This window comes from Hypanus sabinus, chromosome 6 (genome assembly GCF_030144855.1).
Source record: "Hypanus sabinus isolate sHypSab1 chromosome 6, sHypSab1.hap1, whole genome shotgun sequence".
In the NCBI taxonomy this organism is placed as follows: domain Eukaryota; kingdom Metazoa; phylum Chordata; class Chondrichthyes; order Myliobatiformes; family Dasyatidae; genus Hypanus; species Hypanus sabinus.
In genome coordinates, this window is record NC_082711.1 from 168336348 (window position 1) to 168361161 (window position 24814).

Consider the following 24814-nt stretch of genomic DNA (forward strand, 5'->3'; position numbering starts at 1 on the left):
ATCTGTAGATTTTCTCTTGTTAGTGCAGATTAGAGTTTAGGTGTCTTGGTGTGATAGAGGAGACTGAAGATGCTGGAATCTGAAGCAATGCACAATGTGCTGGGAAACTCAGTGAGTTGAGCAGCATTGATGGGAGGAAAGAAATTTTTGATGATTTGGGTCGAAACCCTACATCAGGACTGAGAGTGCAAAGGCAAGATCACTAGCATAGAAAAGAGGAATGGCAAGAAAGGATGCCAAAATTATTGGTGGGCTGAGGAGGGGTATAAGGTGACAGGCAGGTTGTGCCAGGTAGGGGAAGTGAGCGGGACTGAATTTAAAGATTGTGGCAGGTGAATGATAGTTGGAGTTAGGCAAAGGGAGAGAGAGAAAAAGAAAAAAAAACAACAGATGGATCAAGGTAGGGGAGGAGAGTGTAAAGGCAGGAGACAGCTGCTAGAGTGACGAGCAGGAGCACAGAGAGCTGGCTTCAGATATTTAAAAGAGGTGAGAAAGGGAACTATTAGAAGAGAATGAAGAGGTGAATGAAAGAGCCATATGGCGGAGGGGGGGAGAGAACCTCTGTGTGATAGTGAGATGAGGCATGGGAATGGGCAATTTAGCCCACAATTCTATGCTAACCAACCACCCATTTTATTAATCTCCTCTTTATTCATAAATTAACTCATCTTTGAGTTGCACATGCAAAATGCTGGAAGAATTCAGCAGGTCAGGCAGCATCTATGGAAGGATGTAAATAGTTGATGTTTCAGGCTGAGACCCTTAATCAGGATCATTCATAATGTAAGTTACTCTGGATGTCCAGTATCTGCAGATACTTAGTTCAGCGCTTGAGCCTAGTTGTGACAACTTAACTGCTCTGTCAAATCATTTCATCTCACCCTATTGGAGATATTCCCTTTCTTACATCTTCCCTGAACTACCTTCCCTGCTATTCAAAGCAAACTTCCTCTCTTTTCTAATTTTGATGAAGGACCCCAGCCTTGAAATATTGCCTGTTCACCTTTTCAAAGATGTTGTTTGACCTACTGAGTGTTTCCAGCAATTTTTTTCATTCTGGCAGATTGACCTTGAAGCTGAAGATTAATCAAGTCAAACAGTGAAATTTAAATCTAATTTCAGTCAGGGCACATATTCCCTTGGACAGAATGTCACAGGTTCCATTTCATGGCCTGTTCAATATTTATCCATCAATCAATATTACTGAAACAGATTTCCAGCTCAATATCTCTTTGTATTTTCTTGGACCCTTCTGTATCTAAATTAATTGTGGTAACTACAACACTGATTACCATAAGACTTAGGAGCAGAATTAGGCCATTTGGCCTATTGAGTCTGCTCTGTCATTGGCTCATGGCTGATTTTTTTAAATCTCTCAACCCCATTCTCCTGCCTTTTCCCCAAAATCTTGATGCCCTTAGTAATTAAGTACCAATTAAACTCCACTTTAAATGTACCTAGTGACATGGCCTTCAATGAATTCCACAGATTCACCACAATCTGGCTGAAGAAATTCCATTTCATCTCTGTTCTAATGGGATGTCCTTCTGAGGTTGTGCCCTCTCCCACTTTGGAAACATGTTCGGCACATTATTATTATTATTATTCATATTATTAAGATGGCGCCGGTAACTGGCGACTCTGCGCGTGTTCTCCTGAGCAAACTGCCCTCTACATTCACTCTATCTAACCCTTTAAATTTTCATCAGGTTTCAATGAGATTCCTCCCCCCCCCATTCTTCAAAACTTTAGTGAGTACAAACCCAGAGCCATCAAATGCTCCTTGTATGTTAACCCTTTAATTCCCAGGATCATTCTCATAAACCTTCTCTGGACCCTCTCCAATGCCAGTTACACCCTCTTTTCTTCATAAGCCCATCACCCTGCAGGTACATAGGCCACCAACAGCAGCTCACCAGTGTCCTCTGTCGTGAGTCAGTCTTTCAAGTTGTCCCCACATATAGCCCATCTTCAAAGATCGTTCCTCTGCCAGAGATGAGGTCTTTGGAGTTTCTGTAGCTCTGGGTTTTTATGGGATCGGGTTGGTCACCCCATTTCAATCCTCTTCTTGCACTGGGCTTGGGACTGTCCATGGTGGACTTACACCCTCTCCAATTACACTTGTGAAAGTACTTGAACAGTAATTTTTTGAAAAGGATATGAAGGGTGATTTACAAATAAAAGTCAGTATCTTTCTTTGTAAGGGTTTAATATTGGGAAAATATGGACAACAAATTGTGACAACACACACAAAATGCTGGTGGAACATAGCAGGCCAGGCAGCATCTATAAGGAGAAGCGCTGTCGACGTTTCGGGCCGAGACCCTTCTCCTTATAGCTGCTGTCCGGCCTGCTGTGTTCCACCAGCATTTTGTGTGTGTTGTTTGAATTTACAGCATCTGCAGATTTCCTCATGTTTGTACAACAAATTGTGTATATGTTTCAGTTTTCCTTGTTGTTTTGGAACTATTCCTTTCTGCTTTACATTCCAATAGCTACCACTCATACCTCCTGCCAAACTTATTTCTGGGGAAAACTATTTTAATAATTTGTCTTTGTCCACATGGCAATTTGATATGTGAAATTCAAAACACGACCTTCCAGCAATTTTACTTGAAGTGAGAGAGTTTCTCAGGCAAACTGATGATAGCCTTATCTGAGTCCTCTCTATCAATTATTGGCATTGAGATTAGAAACATACAAATTATGAGCAGGAGTAGTTCAGTCAGTCTCTTAAGTCCCGCAGTACCATTTTCCGTGATCCTGGCTGATCTCTTTCTGACCTCTGCTCCACATTCCCATCCACCCACAGTAATCCTTCACTAGAATTCTCAAGAAATTACCTCCATCTTGTCTTAAAGGTATTCAAAGACACAACATTCGCACCCTTTGAAGATGAGTGTTCCAAAGACTGGAGTTTATATGAGAGAAAGTTTATATCATCTGTGTTAAATGGAGAATTCCATAGTTTAAACAAAAGCCACTTGTTCTGGATTCTCTCAGAAGAGAAAATGTTCTCTTTGTATCCATCATGTCAAGATCCCTTATAATCTCTTTTTATAAAATTGTCTCTGACTATGTCAAAGTCCAGTGGATACAAGACCAGCCTGTCTTCCTTTTACATATAAGACAACCTACTCACTCTGGGTAACATTCTAGTCACCTTTTTTGAACTGCTCATGCACTATATTTTCTTTCAAGTAAGGGAATAAATAACATAAAAACTGCCAGTTTTACCATCATTGCTTTATATAATTAAAGTTTAGCTTTGGAATCAGATTCAGTTTTATTATTACTGACAAAGTTTGTGAAATTTGTTTTGTAGCAGCAGTACAGTGCTATACATAAACAATTAATATAAGTTACAATAAGAAGTATAAAAAAATAAATGTGTAGTGCATAAAGAGAGCAAAACCTTAGGTAATTTTCATAGATTCATGGTCCATTCAGATGGCAGAGGGGAAGAAGCTGTTCCTCAACTGTTGAGTGTGTGTCTTCAGGTGCCTCTACCTCCTCGCTGTTTGTAGTAATGAGAAGAGGGCATGTCCTGAATGATAAATACTGCTGTCTTGAGGCATCACCTATCGAAGATATCTTCGACGGTGAGGAGGCTAGTGCTCGTGATACCTCCCTATTAAGTGAAAATAAATGAAACAGGAGAAGCTAAAATGCTTAAGAAAATCAAAAATACTGGATATATTCATGTGAGGCAGCAACTGCAGTGCATCAGGATCTCTGATGAAGACTCTTTGATGAGAAATGTTAACTTGCATTTTGTTTTCTGTTGATTTGTGTTTCTTAGAGCTCTGTAGCTTTACCTCAGAATAATGGCTTTGTTATTTTTCCTGTCATGTTGATTGTTTTCACATTTTCATGTGTATATACTACATTTCCTAGACCTAATAACCTATGCCTATCTCTTTGTAGCCTCCTAATGCCTCTACACAATTTACTTAAACAAATTTGCACCATTGCCAAATTTAGCAATCATAAATAACTTCACTTAGATCATTAGTATTAATTTTAAGAAGCTGAGGCTTCAGCATTACCATTAGTATTTGGTAATAACAACAGATTGTCCACCCCAAATATTACTGTCCAGCACAAATCATGAAATCAGTAACCCTTCACAGTCACTTACCCTGTGACACACCACTCATTACAGCTTGGTTCTACTATAATTATGACTGCTCTTTGTTTACAGTTAGCTACTCAATCTTTTCTCTATGCTGATATGTTACCTACTACATGGTAAGATTTTCCACAATACGTTTTGAGGTGTTCTTTCATAAGATGCCTTCAGGAAAAGTAGATATAGTCCATTGGCCAAATGGCAATGTCTTCTCCAATGTAACTCAGGTGCCTCAAATTGTTTTAAGAGTATAAGACCTGCAGATGGTAGGAATCTGAAATAAAAAACAAAAGTGTTGGGAAAACTTTCCAAGACATACAGGTTAGTATGTTAATTGTTCATTGTAAATTGTCATGTGATTAGGCTAGGGTTAAATAGGTGGGTCACTGGGTCATGTGGCTTGTTGGACTAGAAGGGCCTATTCTATGCTGTATCCCAAAATAAATAAAATAAAAATTATATGTTTTATTTTTATATGTAAATTGATATCTGACCTGAGATCTGGAATATAAAGGGGACAATGCTATCAGTCTAATGGTATCGCTTTTGTCTTAATTGTCAACAGATAGGCAAAATAAATTGTTAGCTTTTGTCCTCAACAAATGTAACCTAATTTTGTAAACCACATGTTTTATGAGGGGTTTTAAGTTTGGAAATATGGACTGTTTGGATGGGATGTAGTTTGTTAAGGGTGCTTTAATACATTTCTTCTTCCTCTAGTCCTGTAATTTAAAAAGAAATGTAAAATAGAATGATTTTTTGTGGGCAAAAGCATGTTTGCTTGAGCTTACACCTGTTTGTGTGCACAGGTGTGTGTGTGTGAGAGGTAGTTATGTACCTTTAACAATATGTGCATATGTAAATATTCAGACAGCAGGGCTGGTTTCCAATTCTCTTGATCCCTCTAGACCAGGGGTTCCCAACCTGGGCTCCACAGATCCCTTGGTTAATGATAGGCGTCCATGGCATAAAAAAGGTTGGGAACCCCTGATCTAGATATTAGATAAAGGCTTTGATCTGTCAAGCTTAATTGGTAGCTGGTGTATGCCTAGCCAATGTTGAAAGAAATCGTGCGAAGGCTCTTCTCCCCCAATATGAAATTTGGGACCAGGAATGTCAGGACTCCCTTGGGTAATCATAATGGCAACAGAACCAATGTCAAAGGTCTAAAAATAGATTTTCTCAGATTTTTTTCATATACAATGTGAAAATCTGCAACTAAGTGAACTCATTTTGTCCACAGTGCTGGACTAGAAAGAATTCACCATTGTAACTATGAAGAAACTTCTGACTCTCCTGCCTTCAAACACCAGGAAGAGAACCGTCAACAGCTCCAGAAATCAATTAACCATATGATGCACCATCATTAACTCTCGGAGACATGAGGCGAGATATAGGCTTTTATTGGCTGGAAGAAAGAACAAGCAGCAATTGACCACCACACTACAACCTGGAGACTGAGGCCTGGGCGGTGTCTCCAATCGCCTTTATACTGGGGTCCATAGGAGGAGCCACAGGAGCAGTCAGTGGGGGGGGGGGGGGGGGGGCGTGTCCAGACCGGTATATGTAGTTCACCACACCATACCTGTTCTTCGCTGAGAAGCTCCACCATACTTTATGGGAGAAAATGAGCTCCAAACAAGTCCAATTAAAAAATCTGACCTTAAGAATGAATGGTTGCTGTAGAGGTAGCTACAAACATTTGTGGATGTTTTCATCATTCTGCAGGCCACCTATAGCAAAAAGATACCAAATGCTCACCTCACTGAAAGCCAAGAAAGGAGGGGAGCTTCTTCTGAGAGTCCTACTCATTGACTCATTGCATCAGGTCAAATGTGAGTATGGAAATCTCTCACTGATTACCATCTACTGCCCTTGTTCAGCTGATGACTTAGCATGCTTCTTCATGTAGGGAGATTGTTTTCAGTAGTGGAAGAGTCTAGGACCAGAGGGCACAGCATTGGAATGCAAGAATGTCCCTTTTGAACAGAGGTGAGAAATTTCTTTAACTAGAGGTTGGAGAATGTTTAGAATTCACTGTCCTTCCGCTCTGCTGTCTTTTTTTATTCCGGCGTCTTCCCCCTTACTTCACGTTTATGAAGAAGGATCTAGGCCCGAAGTGTCAATTATTTATTCTTTTCCATTGGCGTTGCCTGACCTGCTGAGTTCCTCCAGCATTTTGTGTGTGTTGTTTTTGACAGATTTCACACTCCGGCAAGAATTGGTGACAACAAAGATATACACCTGATGAATAGCCACACCTTTATTTGGAAAATTGTAATTTAACGCTTCCTTTTGGAGATGGCTATGTGAGGAATTATTTATCGACAGAGCTATTTTCGCAACTGTCCTTCCTGTCTAGTTATGACTGGGTTACAAGGTCCCAAAATAAGCCACCATCTCAGCACAGGGGAACAGAAACATAGCATACTGTACTAGTATAAGAATGAAGTTAAAATAAGGAAATAAAATGATCAACGGAGAATTTTATGGCGGGACAGATTTATCGAATGTAAATGTGACTTGAACCTTCCATAATATTAATTTACGCATTGTAAAGTCATAAATAGAGCTGACATTGTTATGTAATGGACAATTCAACGGACTGGCCTCTGTACGACACTGTTCTGACGCACGGAGATGAAGGGGGTGCTTCCGGGTCGCACTTTAAAATGGTTTTGTGCGCAGCTGCTGAGGCCTGTAGTTTTTCAGTGCTCTGAAACACGAGAGGCTTGTAATTATTTAGCACATTTCTAAAGCTGAGCAGTGGGTAAGAAGAAGTAAATTTAGATTTACTGTGTTGATAAGGTTTTCAATGAATCAATATTAATTTTAATCACAGGAACTTAGGAAAGAATCAAATCCTAGAAGTTATAATAAGGGTTATTTCAAAACATGTGAACATTAAAACTAATGTAATTAATCTTGTTATACTGTAATTCTATTGTACTATTGTAATGATTCTATATTTCATTTATCAAACTTTTGATCTCAAATAAATTTCATAACGTTTAGATTTCCTTCTTATATGACCAACTTTCTGATACTTGAGCCTTTGCAGCGAGCAAAGCAATGTTTACTGTGAATTTCTGTTGCGGTCAAAAGATAGTGTGCTGCTTTCACCAATATAAGTGCCATTGAAGAGTAGCAAGAATGTGTCTGATAATTGGAAGAATGACTTTTTGGTATATCAAATCTGTTCATTCCTGTTTCTGTGAAATTACAATCTCAGTTTGGATGCAAGGTAGATTGTGATAGTGTTCTGCAACCTTAACTTCCAGATATTCTTATCCATTCCCCAGCACATGAACAATATTGAACTGGTCTACTACTGAGTTGCCTGGCTGTATTAATTGTAAAACGAGTAAGACAGATTTTTGTTTAAAACAAAAATACTCTTCTAGGAAAAAGATCATTGGTGAGTTAGGTTCCAACTTTTGGAGGGTCATACCTTAAGTATTGATTATTTGCTCAGGAGCTTAGTAGCCAATGTTCATCAGTGAACCAACTGCACTAATTATGCTCATACACTTATAGTAGGATCTAAAAAATAATAGAAAATTGAAATCATAATTTGGATTGGTTTTGACAATGACATAAATGCAAGTTGTAAATTGAAAATTTTGAGTGTGTTTGTATGAATGAGGTGCCTGTGACAGTCTTATCACTGCAAAAGAAGATTGAATTTGACTGCTTCCTTTTAAGCTGTTATATTCAGCTTTCGCATTATAAATCTGCTAAAATATCAATGAAGCTGAGCTTGTTTACGAAGTAGGTTTGATTTTATTTTCCAGTTTATTATTTCACTTTGTGCAACATTTAAAATATGTAATTTGGGTACTGATGATAAAATCTTGTTTTATTAAATCAGCATACTTTTTGGGCTATAGGTATTCAAACATTGACTGCAGCCCAGAAATTATTTTTGTGTTTTAGAAAATATTATTGAGTTATCTATCATCTGAATACTTACTGAACATTTGAAATAAGTGTATTGTTTCCTTTCTCTTTTATTCCTCGCCTCTTCTACTCTGCTTTTTTTCTTCTGTTTTTGTTCTTAATTGTGGATGAAGAACTTAAATGTCAATAATTTGACAATATGAAAAGAACATAGTTATAAAGTGTGCTTCCTTACTTGTAACTTATTGTGAAAACACAGAATTTTTTTGCAGTTTGGTGCTGGTGATTACAAGAATTGTTTTTTCTCCTTGTTAAAAGTCACAATATTAATATGTTGGCAAACAAAATATAGTTTTAATTTTTATTACACTTTGTTGCATTGTGACAACGTTGCAGTTCTGTAATGAAAAACCATTTCTTAGACTGTCTTTAAATAAATAACTGGTGCATTTCAAAGTTTCAGTAGTTCATGGACATTAACATTGTACAGTATTCACACAGGCAAAGAGTGATGAATCTGTTGTTTAATCTGTATTAGATGTTGAAATCTTGGTTTGCAACTGATATATTTAAAATCCATACTTTCTGTGCTTCGTTGTTTATAATAAATTGTAAACTGGCGAGGCCCAGGACCAATCAATTCCTGTGGCACACCATCCATTACACTTTGCAAAGCAGAAAAATACACTAACGTTAGTTACTGTTACCTGTAGCCATTCAGTCTTCTATTGACTTCCAACATCATCAGCTTTTATTTCAGTAGCAGTCTTTAAAGTAGCCTTTAATGCAACAGCTTTTCAAGTATGATTTGAAAAGCTTAGTACATTACTGGTTCTTTATCTATAGCATATGTTATTTTTTTCAAAGATCTCCGGTAAGTGTGATTTCCCTTTCATAGTATCATTGACTTTGCCCATTTACATTGATTTTTTTTTGTTCTAATTACTCTGCTATAATCTAAATGGAACTTTTCTCAGATCTAGGGAATTTGAGGAAAATTAAAACAACACATCATTTGCCTACTGAGCTACATTTTTTAAGACCCAAGAAAGTCCTTGCAAAACCAACAGTTGGCTTAATTTGTTGATTATTGTTATCAGAGTTGCTCTTCCTTTCATTTCCTAGCCTAAGCTATTTCTAGGAGGTTATATGTACAGAGTGATACAAAATACCTTTTTAATTCTTATGCCAGATCCCTGTTAATTGATTAGTCTACTTTCCATAGGAGCAGAATGCTTTCTTAACTCTTTTGTGTTTCATATAGAATATACCTATCCTTGTGTTTTTTGCTAACTTTTTCCCATACTCCAGTTATTCCTTCCTTATTACCTAGTCATTCTGTTTTTATATTCTGATCTGCCTTCCATCAGCACTGAAGTGCCAGTTAAACTGAATATTGCGTCCTAATCTTAGATTTTCTTTTTTTTCTCATGATCTCCTTCAGTGTCTGCAGCTGCACTTCATTGGTTGGGTGGGAGTCTATTACTAAGTTTTTGGGGTACTTGGAGGCACATGATAAAATAGGCCGAAGTCAGCACATTTTCCTAAAGGGGAAATCTTGTCTGACAAATTTGTTGGAATACTTTGAGGAAGTAAGAGGCAGGATAGATGAAGGAGAGTCAGTGGATGTTGTTTTACTTGGATTTTCAGAAGTCCTTTTAACACTATTCTTTCATGTTCAATGTTTTTATTGTGTATTTTTAATCATGTTTTATGATGTATTTTTCCAAATACTTGTTCTATTAGTAAGGCTGCCAGAAATTGATCATTGAAGCTTGCCCCTCATTGTTTTTCTACAACTTCAGGACTTGCTTTGGTATTTTCAAGTAGCATTTTAAATTGCAGATACTGTAATGTGAAAGAAAATTCATTGATAATACAGTAGTTCTGCATAGAAGTGAAGTGTTACTGAGAATTAAATTTTCAATTGCAGGTTTTGTTGTTCTGTATATTCCTGTTCATTGTGTAGAACTCTACCTCTACTGGCAGAGCCACTTCCAAAGTTATCAGCACTGTTTTTCAGTTAACAGAACAGGATGGTTATGACCTGGCAACACACACAAAATGCTGGTGGAACGCAGCAGGCCAGGCAGCATCTATAGGGAGGAAACACTGTCGACGTTTCGGTCTGAGACCCTTCGTTGATGCTATAGATGCTGCCTGGCCTGCTGCGTTCCACCAGCATTTTGAGAGTGTTGCTTGAATTTCCAGCATCTTCAGATTTCCTCGTGTTTGGTTATGACCTGGGATGTCTTTGGTAGTTCCTCCAATTAAAGTAATTTTATTGCAGTTGTGAAAATAATTAACCACTATTTCAGTCCTGATGAAGAGTCTTAGCACAAAAGGTTAACTATATATTCTCTCCATTGATGCTGCCTGACCTGCTGAGTTCCTCCAGCATTGTGTCTGTGTGTATTACCCACAATTTCTTTTTTGTTATTAATTGTGGTAGTATCTTGGGGATCAATGACTCTTTCCCATCCATCCATATGTTCTTTTCATTTATGTAGACACCAACTTTTATTGGGAAGTAAGTGGAAATAATAGAAGGGGGGAGAAACAGAAATAATTGATCACAGGAAATGTTATTTGCATTTTTCTCAGAAGTATACTAATGAGTGTAAGATATAAACTTTAAATGTTTCATTCAGTTATTACTTATTATTTATCTTAGCAATTCAAAGCATTGCCTGATTGTTTGACTGTCATAATTTGAAAGGCCTTTGGGTAGAAGTAGAAAAAAGATAGATTTCCCTTCATCATTCCAAAAATTGGTTGTGTAATAGGAACAATTCATTTCATGCTGTTTGCCCGTGCATATTGCTTACAGTTCAAGATTATTCCAATTTTCTTTTTTAGGATGGCCCTTAACAAATCCATGCATCCAAGAAACCGATATAAAGATAAACCTCCAGACTTTTCCTATTTGGCATCAAAGTATAAAGAATTCCAGCAGCATGTGCACACAAGCTTGACCGGGAAAGTGAGGTATGCTAGTAAATAAAGAAACCGACTGGTACAAGTTGTCTCAGTGGTACTAACTAGTGCTTGTTTCAGTGTCTGACTTAATCTGTCCGAAACCTGCTCTGTTATAGGGAAAGGTTAGAATACAGAATAATGAGTGAAGACTTGATAGAGACTTTACAAAATTATGAGGGGTATAGATGAGATAAATGCAAGCAAGCTTTTTCCAGTGAGGTTGGGTGAGACTAGAATGGGAGGTATTGCACTTAGAGTAAAAGTTGAAATGTTTAAAGGAAACATAAGTGGGAGCTTCTTCATTCAGAGGGTTGTGTGTGGAATAATCTGCCAGCAGAAGTGGTGGATGTGGGTTGGATTTCAACATTTAAGAGACATTTTGATAAGTACATAGATGGTAGGGGTCTGGAGGGCTATAGTCTAGGTGCAGGTTGATGGAACTAGGTAGATTAATAGTTCAGCATGGATGAGATGCGCCGAATAGCTTGTTGCTTTGCTGTAGAGTTTTATGACTCTGAAATCTTGGTTGTAGTCTTAAGTGTCTGATCTGATTCTTTATTCTTGGAAAGCTCTTTATATTTGTATGTGGCACATCATTTTTATAGCATTATTTAATTAAAATGACTTTAAATTGAGCATGCTTTTAAGATGTACTGTTGAAGTATTTATGATGTTGGCTAATTTTTTATTGTTATTTAGGTAATGAATCTGATTCTTAGCATACCAGTTTTCTTAGCTTTTCAGTGCAATTCAAAGTAAATTTATTATCGAAGTATGTATATGTCACCGTATACTAACCCAAGGCATTATAGTACTATTTATCATAATTATGTTGTTGGCTTTCCATGGTTTGTAAATGTGTTGTGTTCCAGCTTTCAGTTTAGTTTGTGAATTTAGGCTTTCCTTGTAAACCCACAGAGTAAGGCGCACTGTGAAAGTCTTGCATTCAGTTCCTGTTTGGATGAAACTGTTATGAATTAAAGTTTTAATATTAGCTGTTGCTGCTATGAGAGAAGGGACTAATGTTGACAGTTCTGATTACCATGTAGTGACCTCTGTTGAAAAATGTCAGCTAATCCACAAGGATCAGGACCTCTTTTTTTCACGTTAAATTTCAATGATTTGGATGATGGAATTGATGCTTTGTGGCCAAGTTTGTGGACGATATGAAGATAGGTGGAGGGCAAGTGGTGTTGAGAAAGCAGGGAGTCTGCAAAAGGATTAAGACAAATTGGGGAAAATGGGCAGCAAAGTGAAATATGGTGTAGAGAGTGTATGGTCATGTGCTTCGTTGAAGTACTAAAGGCATAGACTGTTTTCTAAATGGGGAGTATCTGAGGTGCAAGAGGAATTGGGAGTCCTCATGCAGGATTTCCTAAAAGTTAATTTGCAGGAATAGTCAGTGGTAAGGAAGGCAAATGCAATGTTGGCATTCAGTTCGAGAGGTCTTGAACATAAGAGCAAGGATGTAAGGCTAAGGCTTTATACGGCACTGGCCAGACTACACTTGGACTATTGTGATCAGTTTTGGACCCTTATCTAAGAAAAGGTGTGCTGGCATTGGAAAGGGTTCAAGGAGGTTCAGGAGAACAATTCTGGGAATGAAAGAGTTAACACATGAGAAGTGTTTGGCTCTGGACTTGGATTTGCTAGAATTTAAAAGATTGAGGGGTTGGGTGGAGGAGAGGAATCTCATTGAAACATATTGAATATTAAAACATCTGGATAGAGTGGATGTGGGAGGATGTTTCCCATAGTGGGTAAGTCTAGGACCAGAGGGCAAAGCCTCAGAATAGAGAACAAACATGAGGATGAATTTCTTTAGCCAGAGAGTAGTGAATCTGTTGAATTCATTGCAACAGGTGGCTGTGGAGGCCAAGTCATTGAGTATATTTAAAGTAGAGATTGATGGTTTCTTTATTAGTCAGGGCATCGAAGGTTTCTGGTAGAAGGCAGGAGAATCGGGTTGAGAAGGATAATAAATCAGCACTGATGGAATGGCGGAGCAGTCTCAATGGGCCAAACGGTCTGATTCTGCTCCTATGATCTTATGATCATATTGAAAATATGCCAGCTGAGGACAGCTGTTTAACCTTCATAGGTAATAATCACAAATGATAGAATGGAGTAATAAAACAATGTGAATGAATTTGCATAGAAAATGAATGAAGAATGTTCTTATCCTTTTAGCAAATTGCTAATTTAAGCATTGAAAATTTATTTCCCTCTGGTCTCAGAATCAAACAAATTACAATAAAACAGGATAATGAGAAATATTACAGAGTTATAAACATCTAAAATGTACAAGATGGACACTCTCATCCAATTTAAAGACTTCCTTCAGATCATCTGGGTTTCGGATTCTAGTTGGACACTGGGAAAGAGCAATACTTAACTCCCCTGAGAACTGCACAGCAAGGCACTCATTTTTATCTAAGTGCTGTATTGAAACAAACAAAGCTAAAACAGGTTTGAGCCACCCAACCTCAAACAATGAATTTATCTACAACAAAGGCACTTCAGCCTAATCAACCTTGCAAATTCTCAATGTGTCTTAAACTGGTATGTAATCCACAGAGTGGTCAAATACAATGACATTGTTATGCTTAGTGAATCGTGCCTGACAATGTGTCAGATTTGTCTCTTAAAAATCTGCCTATTGAACAGAATAGATGTACCATAGGTGGTGGTACAGTGGTTTATGGGAAGGAAGGAACATCAGGGCACCATGGACAATGGAAACTCTTGATTACCACCTATCTCCTTTAGCTGATGGATTTGTGCTCCTCAAACCTGGTAAGTAGCAAGGTTGAAGTACATACTGTGAGTGAGGGCTTCAAAGTTCATTATCAACAGTGATTTGAAGCACCGGTACAAGCCAAATTAGGTGAGTCATGAAGAATATAGCTGCCAGACTATCAGAGTAACACAAGGGGTAACCCTTATTGACCTCCTCATTGGAAAAGAATAAACAGTCGATTTTGGGCTGAGATCCTTAAACATGTCCTGATGAAGGGCCTCAGCCTGAAATTTCAACTATTTACTCTTTTCCATTGATGCTTCCTGACCTGTTGAGTTCCTCCAGCATTTTGTGTGTGTTGCTTTGGATTTCCAGCATCTGCAGATTTTCTTGTGTCCTCATTATTTATTAGTTGTGGGTACGTCTATTCATGGTAGCACTAGTTAAAGTGACCACAGCGTAATCCTTGCAGAGATAAAGCTGAGGAAACACTCCATTACGTTATATGGCATTGTACATTAAATGAGGTAGACTTAGAACTCATTTGATAGCTTAAAATTTAGAATCTGTGAAACACTGTGGATCATTAGAAATAACAGTGAAGTACACTAAAATATGTAATCCCATGGCTTCCATATTCTGTGTTCTTTTCTGACAATCTAGTTTAATGAGGATTGTAAAAGGTCACAAGGGGAGCAATGGCAGACATACCTCAAAGTGTGGGAGTAACTTGATGAAGCTACAATATAGGGCAACATGTGTTAACAGTAAAAACATGCAACTGACAGTGTTTAGTGTTCTCACCAGCAACCGATCAAGTAAAAGCTTTGGAGTCCTTCTGCATAAAGTTATTGAGGGTGATGTGCGATTAAATAGCTAAAGGGAAAGGACAGCTTTCTTTACACTGACTATGTAATCTATTACTTGATATAAATAAATAGTTTGGTATTTCACATATCCACCCCTGACTGACTAATATATCCCTGTTTAATGAGACTAGGAAGAATGTATGAGGAAAGCATGGCCTAAAATCATGAGTAGATATTAAAACTTGTATTATCTTAGTGCTGCCAGTGAGCTGGATAAATCTTTAAAGGGAATGAACCCTCGTAAGGCGTCAGGTTCATGGGAGGACACTGGAAACTTGAGCTGACCAACTGCCTGTAGTGTTCAGGGACATCTTCAACCTATCTCTGCTGCAGTCAGAGGTTCCTACCTATTTCAGAAGTGCCCAGGAACAGCACAGTGAGCTGCCTTAGTGAACACAATGTTTCTATTCCAATGCAATTTCACTGGCTGTCCACTGGATTGTGGACTACCTGGACAACAGCAATATCTACATCAGACTGCCGTTTTTGATTATAGCTTGGCATTCAGCACCATTATCCCCCCAGTGCTAATCAACAAGTGTCATACCTGGTCCTCTGTGTACCTACCTCTGCAACTGGATTCTTGACTTCCTCATCAGGAGATCACAATCAGTATGTTGCTGACAGTCAGTGCAGGTGCAGAATACATGCTTAGCCCACTGCTCTACAATCATGACTTTTTGGCTAGGCACAGCTCAAATGTCATCTATAAATTCTCTGAAGATACCCCTGTTGTTTGCAGAATCTCAGGTGGTGATGAGGAGGTGCACAGAAACAAAATAGATCAGCTGGTTGAATACTGTTTGTTGCAACAACAACCTTTCACTCAACGTCAGCAACACCAAAGATTTGATTGTTGACCTCAGAAAGAGGAAGCACCAATCTTCATTGACGGGTCAGCACTGGAAAAGGGTGAGCAATTTCATGTTCATGAGCATCATCATCTTTGAGGATCTATCCTGGGTTCAAGTTATTGATGTAATCATGATGAAGGCACACCAGAGGCTATACTTCCTTAAAGGCTTGGTTGTAATATGGTAAGCAAAGCATCAATGTACAGGAATGATAAAGGGCTTCAAAGGGTTATAGACTCGATCTTCATCACAGGCACAATTTTCCCACCATCGAGGATATCTTCCAAAGGCGGTGCCTCAAGAAGATAGCATCCATTATGAAGGACCCTCACCATCTGGGATATGCCTTCTTCTCATTACGACCTTTAGAGTGAAGATACACTCGCACTCAATGAATTTTCCTCTCAGCTATCAGATTTCCGGAAAGTCCATGAACACAACGTTTATATTCCACTTTTGCACTGTTTATTTTTTTATTATAACTTGTAGTTTTTCATGCCTAAACTGTACTGCTGCCACAAAGTAACAGATTTCATGACTTATGTCAGTGACAATACACTTAACCCTGATTCTTATGGTCATTGTTTCCAGACTGAGCTTGCATTAGTCAATATAGCAGAATGTATCAATAGGTTTTTAGATATTAAAGGAATAAAGGGTTAGTACACAAAATTACACTGAAGTGAAGATCAGCTATGATACTAACATTTGATGGAGCAGGTGCAAAATAGAGAATGGTTTAACCCTGCTGCTTACAAAACTGAAATTATAAAAAATGAAAGCATTAAAATTTGATAGTGAGCATATTTTATGACTCTTCACTATTTTACAAGTTCTAAGTTAAATGTACATAGCTTTACATTGTCTGTTATTCATGCTCTACAAAAATAGACACTTACTGTAATGTCTTATATTTAGTAGATCTTCCTCACCTTTTACCTTTCTGAGTCTTCAAGCTATTGTCCACGGTGCCATTCCTAACTTAGTTCCTAATTTTCTGTCTTAAAGTGTGGGCCTTTCTATTTTTATCAAGGTTTCACAACAGATTCATAGACCATTAAGCAGTTGCTTAAAAACCTTTCTCATTAATAGAACTTAATCATTTTTTACGTACTTACTGCCCTCCTGGTTTTCAGAGCAGCAGTGAAGGTCCTCCATCTCTCTCTTGGCCTTGGTCTTGGTCTTGGTGGTATTCAGGGCTTCCTTCATCGTGCCATTTGCTTCTTCTCAGTTTTAACTACTGTCAGCCATGCAAGTCCAGAGTAGAGACTCAGGAATACCGTCGCACACAGATGTAGAAGGATTCTACATTGCTGTTTCTGTAATAGTTTTATTTGACCAGTCAAGGTTGTTGGCCCTGAGCTGAACCCCTGAATCCGAAGATCTGTCCTTTGACCTGTTTGGCATGGGTGACACTACCAAGAGCCAAAGCATAAAGTCCTGACTCCAGTCAGCATAGCTCTCCAGGTCATTGAGACATGCACACTTCCAAACCACGACAAGGCTGTGGTCCTCTTCAAGGCATTTTTTTTCCTTAGTAAAAGAGAAAGTATTTAGTTAAATGTTTTCATTTTAATGGCATAATTTTTGGAGCAATAAGAATTATATTAGTATCAGTGATAAAATAAGCATTTATTTGCCTGCATTGAAAATGTAAAACTTGTTTTGGAATGGCAAATACCAACCATGTTGGAAAATAATTTTAAGTTGTGATATTTTCAGAATGAATAGAAACCTTTCATAGATATATTTATATATTAATGTAAAATCAGGTCTACCAACATTTTTGGTAAAGCAAGCCATCCAAGTGTAATTTTTATTTGATTTTGCCAAAAAAAGTGGAAATGTCATATCATTAGGTACCTTGTGAAATTAAAATTGTTTTTATTTTTATTTTAAATGTTGGTAACTTCTGAATATTTGATTACCTTAGAAAGATTTTGTATTTGGCTGTGGCAGACTAAAGGTTGTGTCAAGTACATCTTGCAAGCATTTTCCAATAACATTTTTTTAAATTAGTGGTTATTGAACAACTTGAAAATCCCCACTTTTCGAGTAACCTGACAGCTAGTCAATTCCTTTACCTTTCTAAAAACTGTATCAAGTAGGGTGCAGAACATTTTGTGGCCAGTCATTTTAAAGAACCTGATTCAATACTGTCTATTCAACTTGTGCCTGAACATACTATTTTCAATTTTTGAAGCCCTTAAGCAGCCAAAGTGTAAATCTATTTACAGCATCCACTCTGCTATTCACACCAGTGGACTTTGATATGCACCCATGCTTGTCAGTATCCCCTACTGACATCTACAAAATTTATGTGTGGAATCTCAGTAAATTTCTATTTAGCTTCTCTGATCACACCTTCTTAAAATTAATCTCTAATTTAATGATCTTTTCCCTTTTCGTGTGGCCTGTTTTGTCTTCTAAATCTGACTTTCAATGCCTTGCTTTCTAAATGCCAGCATTTTATTTCTATTTCAACTTCAACTTAAAAAAAACTTTTAAAACTTGATAATTCTTATTACTTTGGATGACTTACCAAAATTAGTTATTGTTTAAATCTATCCTAAGATGTTAGGGTGCTTCAATATTTGCTCAATTTAAAAAAAAACACACAAACATTTGTTATTCCTTCCTTTTTTGAGGTAGGAGGCAAAGATGGGAAGGTAGTACAGAGACTTAATTAGAATCAAGTATGTCCAAGGGAAGGGTGCCTGTTAAGTTAGCTAAGCGCTCTGACTGGTTGGGTTTATTTATATTTTTATTTAGTGATACAGCATGGAACAGGCCCTTCCAGCCCTTGAGCCACACCACCCAGCAAACCCAGATTTAACTATATCCTAATTATGAGACAATTTACAGTGACCAGCTAACCTACTAAACAATATATTTTTGGACTGTGAGAGAAAGCCGGAGCACCTGAAGGAGGCACATGTGCACACGGAAAAGATGTACAAACTTTCTTGGAGAGGACACTGGAATTGAACTCTAATGTCCTGAATGTAATAGCTTGTAAAATTGTGTCTTATTCTACTTAGTTAACAGACATTAAATATAAAATATGTAAAGGTTAAATACTGAAAGATGCATTTTGCAGGTAAGGATTTGACTATCACAGTAATTTATTGAAAATATAACTGACTTTCACATTTTATTGAACCAAAGTGGTTGAAAAATCTAATGCTTGATTATCTTGTCTCAAAAAATCCTAGGGGCCTTGTAAACAGCAGCCTTCTTTCCTCATGATATGAAGATTAGCCTGAAGCATTTGAAGGCAGCATGAGTGTTTTAAAATAGGATGTAAACATCTAAACAAAAGGACCATAATTCAGAAACCAAAATGATCTGTTGTCCAAATATAGTAATCACATAAATAGATCAGATGCAATGACAACTTAGAGGCCAGTCATCTTACAGTTCATGAGATGCTTCCCGACATTCCTGTCCTCTTTTTAAAAATTTCTAGTCAGGAGAATAGAATATCCATGTGCAGGTTTGGTGACATATTAAAATTCTAATAGTTTGGTGGTGTCAAGCAGACAGATTTTCTGGACAATTGAATTTTACTCCCATTAATCCCCCACATTTTTTTTTAAGATGTCAAGTAGTATATTTTCCAGTAAACAGAACCTAATGAATTTAAAAGGGTATTAGAGAGGTTAATGGGACCATGGGATACAGACTTTGTTAGCCAGTTCCTGAACTATTGGACTTCTTGCTAATTTGATTTGGCACATATGGCACATTTCACTGTATGTTTTGATGTACATGTGACAAATAAAGCTCACCTTTATCTGTTTAGTATTTCTGAACAGTTGCCTGACAGGTTATTAGTGTTGCATTGTGTTTGGAACAAAACAGCCTGAAATTGGCACATCATCCTCCCCTGAACATTTACTTTAACAGTGGACCACCGGCTCAGTGAAGAAAAGTGTGGAGCCCAAGGTTGTATTAGTCATGACCATTATTTTGTCTGATATCTTTTTCTCTGAGGTAGTGATTGTCTTAAGTGCCTTATCACCTTTTACCCTTGAGTTTTGTGTTACTATTTGAACACTTTTATTGAAGAAATACTTTCTGAAGGCCTTTCCCATTTTCCTTCCTCTTACGGAGTTTTGTTTATTCTAGCTACCATTTTCTTTGTTATGTATATAGATTCTTACTATCTTTTAATTTCTTGTTAGCTTACTCTCAGAATGTATTTTTTCTTTTTTACTTTGCTAGTTTCTAAATTTGTCATAATCTTCCACACATTTTTCATAATCTTTCACCATATATTTAAGTTTGGATAGATTTTTGCATAGTAGGGGAATTGAGAGTTATGGGAAAAAGGCAGGTAGGTGGAGGTGAGTTCGTGGTCAGATCAGCCATGATCTTATTGAATGGAGCAGGCTTGACAGGCAAGATGGCTCCTCCTGCTCCTGTTTCTTAAGTCCTTCCAGCCTATCACTCAAGCTCCATAACATCTATAACATTCTAGCATCTTCAGATTTTCTGTTGTCCGTAATATTGTCTTCCTTTTTCTTTTTAAGGTCATCCTTCTTAGAAAATCTTTATTTCTCAGTGAAATATTTGCATTGAGAATTATGAAATATCTCTGCAGATGTCTGACATGATTTATCTACCATCTTATGTTTTCCCAGCTCTGCCTTCATACTTTTTGCAGTTGCCTACACTTAAGGTATTAGTTCCAGACATTTTTTATTTAAATTGAGTATCAACTGTCACATTATGATCATTCTTACCTCGAGATTTTATTCAGTGAGGTAATTAATTAACCCTCTGTCAGTGCACATGACCAGATCTGAAATAGTCTGTTCCTTGTTGGTTGTAATAAATTATCTTGAATCCACTTTATCAAGACTACATTTACCAGTTTGATTTATGAAAGTTGCTCATGACCAATATAGTACCTTCTTGAAAGGCCCCATTATTTCTTGACTAATAGTAGCTTTGTTTGCATGAGCTATTTGGTCCGAAGTGTCTGTTTTCCATGCTGTATGACTAAATAGTGTTCAATTATGTAACTACTGTTAGGTAGCCTTAAAGGGTTGATTTATTTAATTTAAAAAGAACTTCTTGCTTTCTAATTCTGTCTTGACCCAGAGTGATTCTTGTCTTCTATGCCAAGATCATTTCTCATTATTACACTGACTTTATAATTTATTAATGGGGTTCATGTCTGTTACTCACTTGCTCTGCTGCTTTGGGTCTTTTTAGGCCTTGGTATTAAAACATTTGTGGATTTTTCCCGTGATGTAGTTCTCGAATCACTCTGAGAAGGTGGAGGGTTGTTGTTGGAAATTGTTCTGTGATGACTTACAAAGGCCCTGCATCCACTTTCGAGGGGAAAAATGTACTTGGGAATGAGCACAAACCATGTATTGGTTAATCGCTAATTTAAAATTGAACATCATCTTTAACTTTAACTCTTCCTGGTTATATTTTTGAAGAAAATGGTAAAGCTGCTGACTCAAATACCTAATTAGCCAATCATGTGCAGCAACTCCATGCATAAAATGATGGAGACATTATCAAGAGGCTTAATTGTTGATCAGACCAATCATTTGAATGGAGAAGAAGTGTGACCAAAGTGACTTTGACTGTGGAATGATTGTAGGTGCCAGAGGAGGTGGTTTGAGTATCTCAGAAACAGCTGATCTTTTGGGATTTTCACCCACAACAGTCTCTAGAATTTACAGAGAATAGTGTGTAAAACAAAAGAACATCTATGGCAGTTATATGGGCAATAATGCTTTGTTAATGAGAGATGTCAGAATGGCCGGACTGGTTCAAGCTAACAGAATGGTGACAGTAACTCAAATAAGTATGCGTTCTAACAGTGGTGTGCAGAAGCAAATCTCTGAACACAACACACATGTTGAGCTTTGAAGTGGATGGGCTACAGGGGCAGAAGGCCACATCAGATTCACTCCTGTACATAATCAAATGGCCACTGAGTGTATACCTGCTGTCAGTACATTATGACAATGGACATATCTGAATATAATTATAATGAAATGAGATAGTAAAATAAAATGTGCAACCGGTATAATGATAGATTATGCAAGTACCTTTGCTGGTGTAATATTTCTTATCTACTTTTCTAGCATTTTCTCATCAACCTGAAGTGAGAATTGGACCATAAGACAGGAGCAGAATTATTATGTTCAGTCCATTGAGTCTGCTCTACCATTCCATCATGGCTGATTTTTGTTACCCTCTCAACCCCATCCTCCTGTCTAGTCCCTGTTAATTTTGATGCCCTTACTAATCAAGTGCCTATCAACCTCTGCTTTAAAAGTACCCAATGACTTGACCTCCACTTCCATCTGTGGCAACGAGTTCCACAGATTCAGCACCCTCTAACTGAAGAAATTCCTCTTTATCTCTGTTCCAAAGCAAGTCCTTCTATTCTGAGGTTGTGCCCTCTGGTCCTAGACTCCCCCACTATAGAAATCATCCTCTCTGCATGAACTCTTTCTAGGCCTTTCAATATTTGATTGATTTCAATAAGATCACACCCCAATATACAATATTGAAGGGGGGGAATTATTTTCACTTAGATTTTGTAAATCATTATGATTTCTGTAGGCTGTGCATACTCCGTCACTGAGTACAATCAAAACTGAGATCCTTACATTTTTGAGCATGAAGGTATCAAGTGATGTGAAATCAGGGAAAAAAAAATGAATAAGATAAAAGACCACTGTTTTTGTTGTAGAGTGTGCTTGAATGACTGTAAAGTCTATTCCTGCTATTCCTTGGTTCTTTTTTTCTTAGATGGCCCTTTGCCATTCAGAAGTCAACAAGTCAACCATAAGGATATTAGAGAGGTTACGAGTCTCCTTTTTACAGGGGTCACTGAAGCTGATCAGTGCCAAGACTGGGGATTCTGAACCTGAATAATGAACCTGAATCCTGGTGCTTCATAATTTACTGCATTTGAGTTTGAACTTGATGACCTGCTTAAAATACTTGAATTTGTGCCAAGTTGATCAATTCGGCTCATTTTGACATTTTTTCATATTGACCTTTTTATATCTTCCTACCTTGGTGCAGATCTGGTTTATGCATAATTAATAAGACAAGATTTGAAGAGGTTGCTTTCTATTCCATTCACATTGCTCAGATGAGTGTAAAAAGGAACTAATTATTCCTAATGAATATAAATATATGATAAACACACAAAAGAGCAGACAGTGATATGTAAATAAGAAGCAAGTTTTTTTTTGCACAGAAGTTGGGATTTGATATGTATTTTCTGAATGGTAATCTTCTAATGATGTTTTTGACAGACAAGAAGTTTTATACCAGTTGTTTGATACATTAAGGTTATATATTAGGATGGGAAACAACTTCTTCCTTCAGGCTGAGAGACTGCTGAACTCCCTGCCACCTCCTAGGGCTTATCACTCATGAAGTGCCAATAGCATTATATTGTTTACTTTTGACTTGTCATAAATACACTTTCTGCCAAATGTCAATCTTCTGGAATATATTTTTGTTAATGTACTTCTAATATTATTTTGTGTTGTATGTAGTTTGGCGGTATACATGTATATGGTTGAATGACAGTAAACTTGAATGGGGGGGAATTAAAGTGTCAGTTGAGGGCTTAGAGGGTGAGGGCAGGGCACTTTCTGAGTAACATTTGAAGATGTAAGTACATCCATTTGATGTCCTTCTAGAATACCAAATCTTCTCCTATCCTATTTAGTCCCAAGCTATGAGAACTAAAAACAAAAGTGATCTTTCAGCAAATCTAAATGGAGTTTTTTTTTGTTTGCTGCAGAATTGCTTTGGTTATTTCTGCGAGGCAGATCTGAAATTTGCTATTAATGTCTCATGAGACCATGGATCTGTGCCTGGAAAGCCTTGCTTCAGCCTCTCCAGAGCGCAGGCCTGTCCAGGGTTGTATGGAAGACCAGCAGTTGCCCAAGCAGCAAGACTCCCCTCTCCACGCCACTGATGTTGTCCAAGGGAAGGGCAAGGGCCAATACAGCTTGGCACCAGTGACGTCGCAGGAGTTGCCTGAGTGAGGTTGAAGACAACGTCGGACTGCTTTAGGGACTGCAGCTCCGGATTTGTCCTCGGGGTTTACTCCCGAAGCCTTTCCCATAAGTGGGTATGGCCACAAGGCAGCGGAAGTATGAAATCAGAGTTTTCCCTCTCTTAGATGGACTGCCTTCCCAGGCTGACGAGCTCCATCTACCCGAAGCACTGGTTTTAAGGTGCCAGGACCTGCCTTCGCCCCTTCTCCTGTCAATAGACAATAGACAATAGGTGCAGAAGTAGACCATTCGGCCCCTCGAGTCTGCACCGCCATTCTGAGATCATGGCTGATCATTCACTATCAATACCCAGTCCCTGCCTTGTCCCCATATCCCTTGATTCCCCTATCCATCAGATAGCTATCCAGCTCCTTCTTGAAAGCATCCAGAGAATTGGCCTCCACCGTCTTCTGAGGCAGTGCATTCCACACCTCCACAACTCTCTGGGAGAAGAAGCTCTTCCTCAACTCTGTTTTAAATAACTGACCTCTTATTCTCAATCCATGCCCTCTGGTACTGTCAGTAGAAACGGTTCCACCGGACTTGGAGGCTAAGCCACACGAGAAGGCCAGGAGTTGGACTTGGTTGTCAGAGGCTATTTGAGGTGCATGCCATGAGGAATGCTTTTAGGTAGTGGGAGCTTGCCCCCACTACCACTCTTCGGCTTGACAACCTTGGAAAATGTACTATTGTGGTCCAAATTACATCAGAAGATCCAGTCACAGTAAATTTATTACCAAAGTTCATATATATTACCATATTGATTCATTTCCTTACAGGAAAATGAAAATAAAGAAATACAATAAATTTATCTGAAACTAAAACAAGAAATGCAGTTCTGTTCAGTATAAAAGCAAAGGTCAGAGAAACTGATTATGACATTCCCACTCTTTTTATCTGAGTGCTTATATACAGGTAATAAACTGATACAAAGGTTGCGTATTGAGAATAATTTCTTATCGTTAGATTTTCATTTTTAATTTATTTTCTAGGGCTTGCATGGACTTCTATAATGGTTTGGAGTTTGAGAAAATAGTCTCTTTATTAGTATCCCTATCAGTTAAGCAAATAGGTGTACCCTTCATTTTGTTTTGTATAGTCATTTGCTACCAGACATCTCATAATCTGTATTTTTATTTGGTAAATGCTCTTGTGTATATATAGATTTTTTTGAGAACAACCCTAGCATTGTTGATTTTGTGTTTTATTTCAAGCTATACAACTGTCTGTTCAAAGAATGGACAAGACCAAACTTTTATAAAATACAGCAGCCTTATCTCAAT

At 37.8% G+C, this 24814-nt stretch overlaps 1 protein-coding gene across 1 annotated transcript in view; it reads left to right on the plus strand.

Annotated features, from left to right (window-relative positions):
* The first annotated feature begins 6762 nt into the window (after nt 1-6762).
* mettl16 (methyltransferase 16, N6-methyladenosine) overlaps nt 6763-24814 on the plus strand; it is a 117681-nt gene continuing 99629 nt past the window's right edge. Inside the window, exons 1-2 of the mRNA XM_059973462.1 lie at nt 6763-6902; nt 10892-11020. Of these exons, the coding sequence (XP_059829445.1) occupies nt 10893-11020 (128 nt within the window). The 5' untranslated portion in view covers nt 6763-6902; nt 10892. The remainder of the gene's footprint in view (nt 6903-10891; nt 11021-24814) is intronic.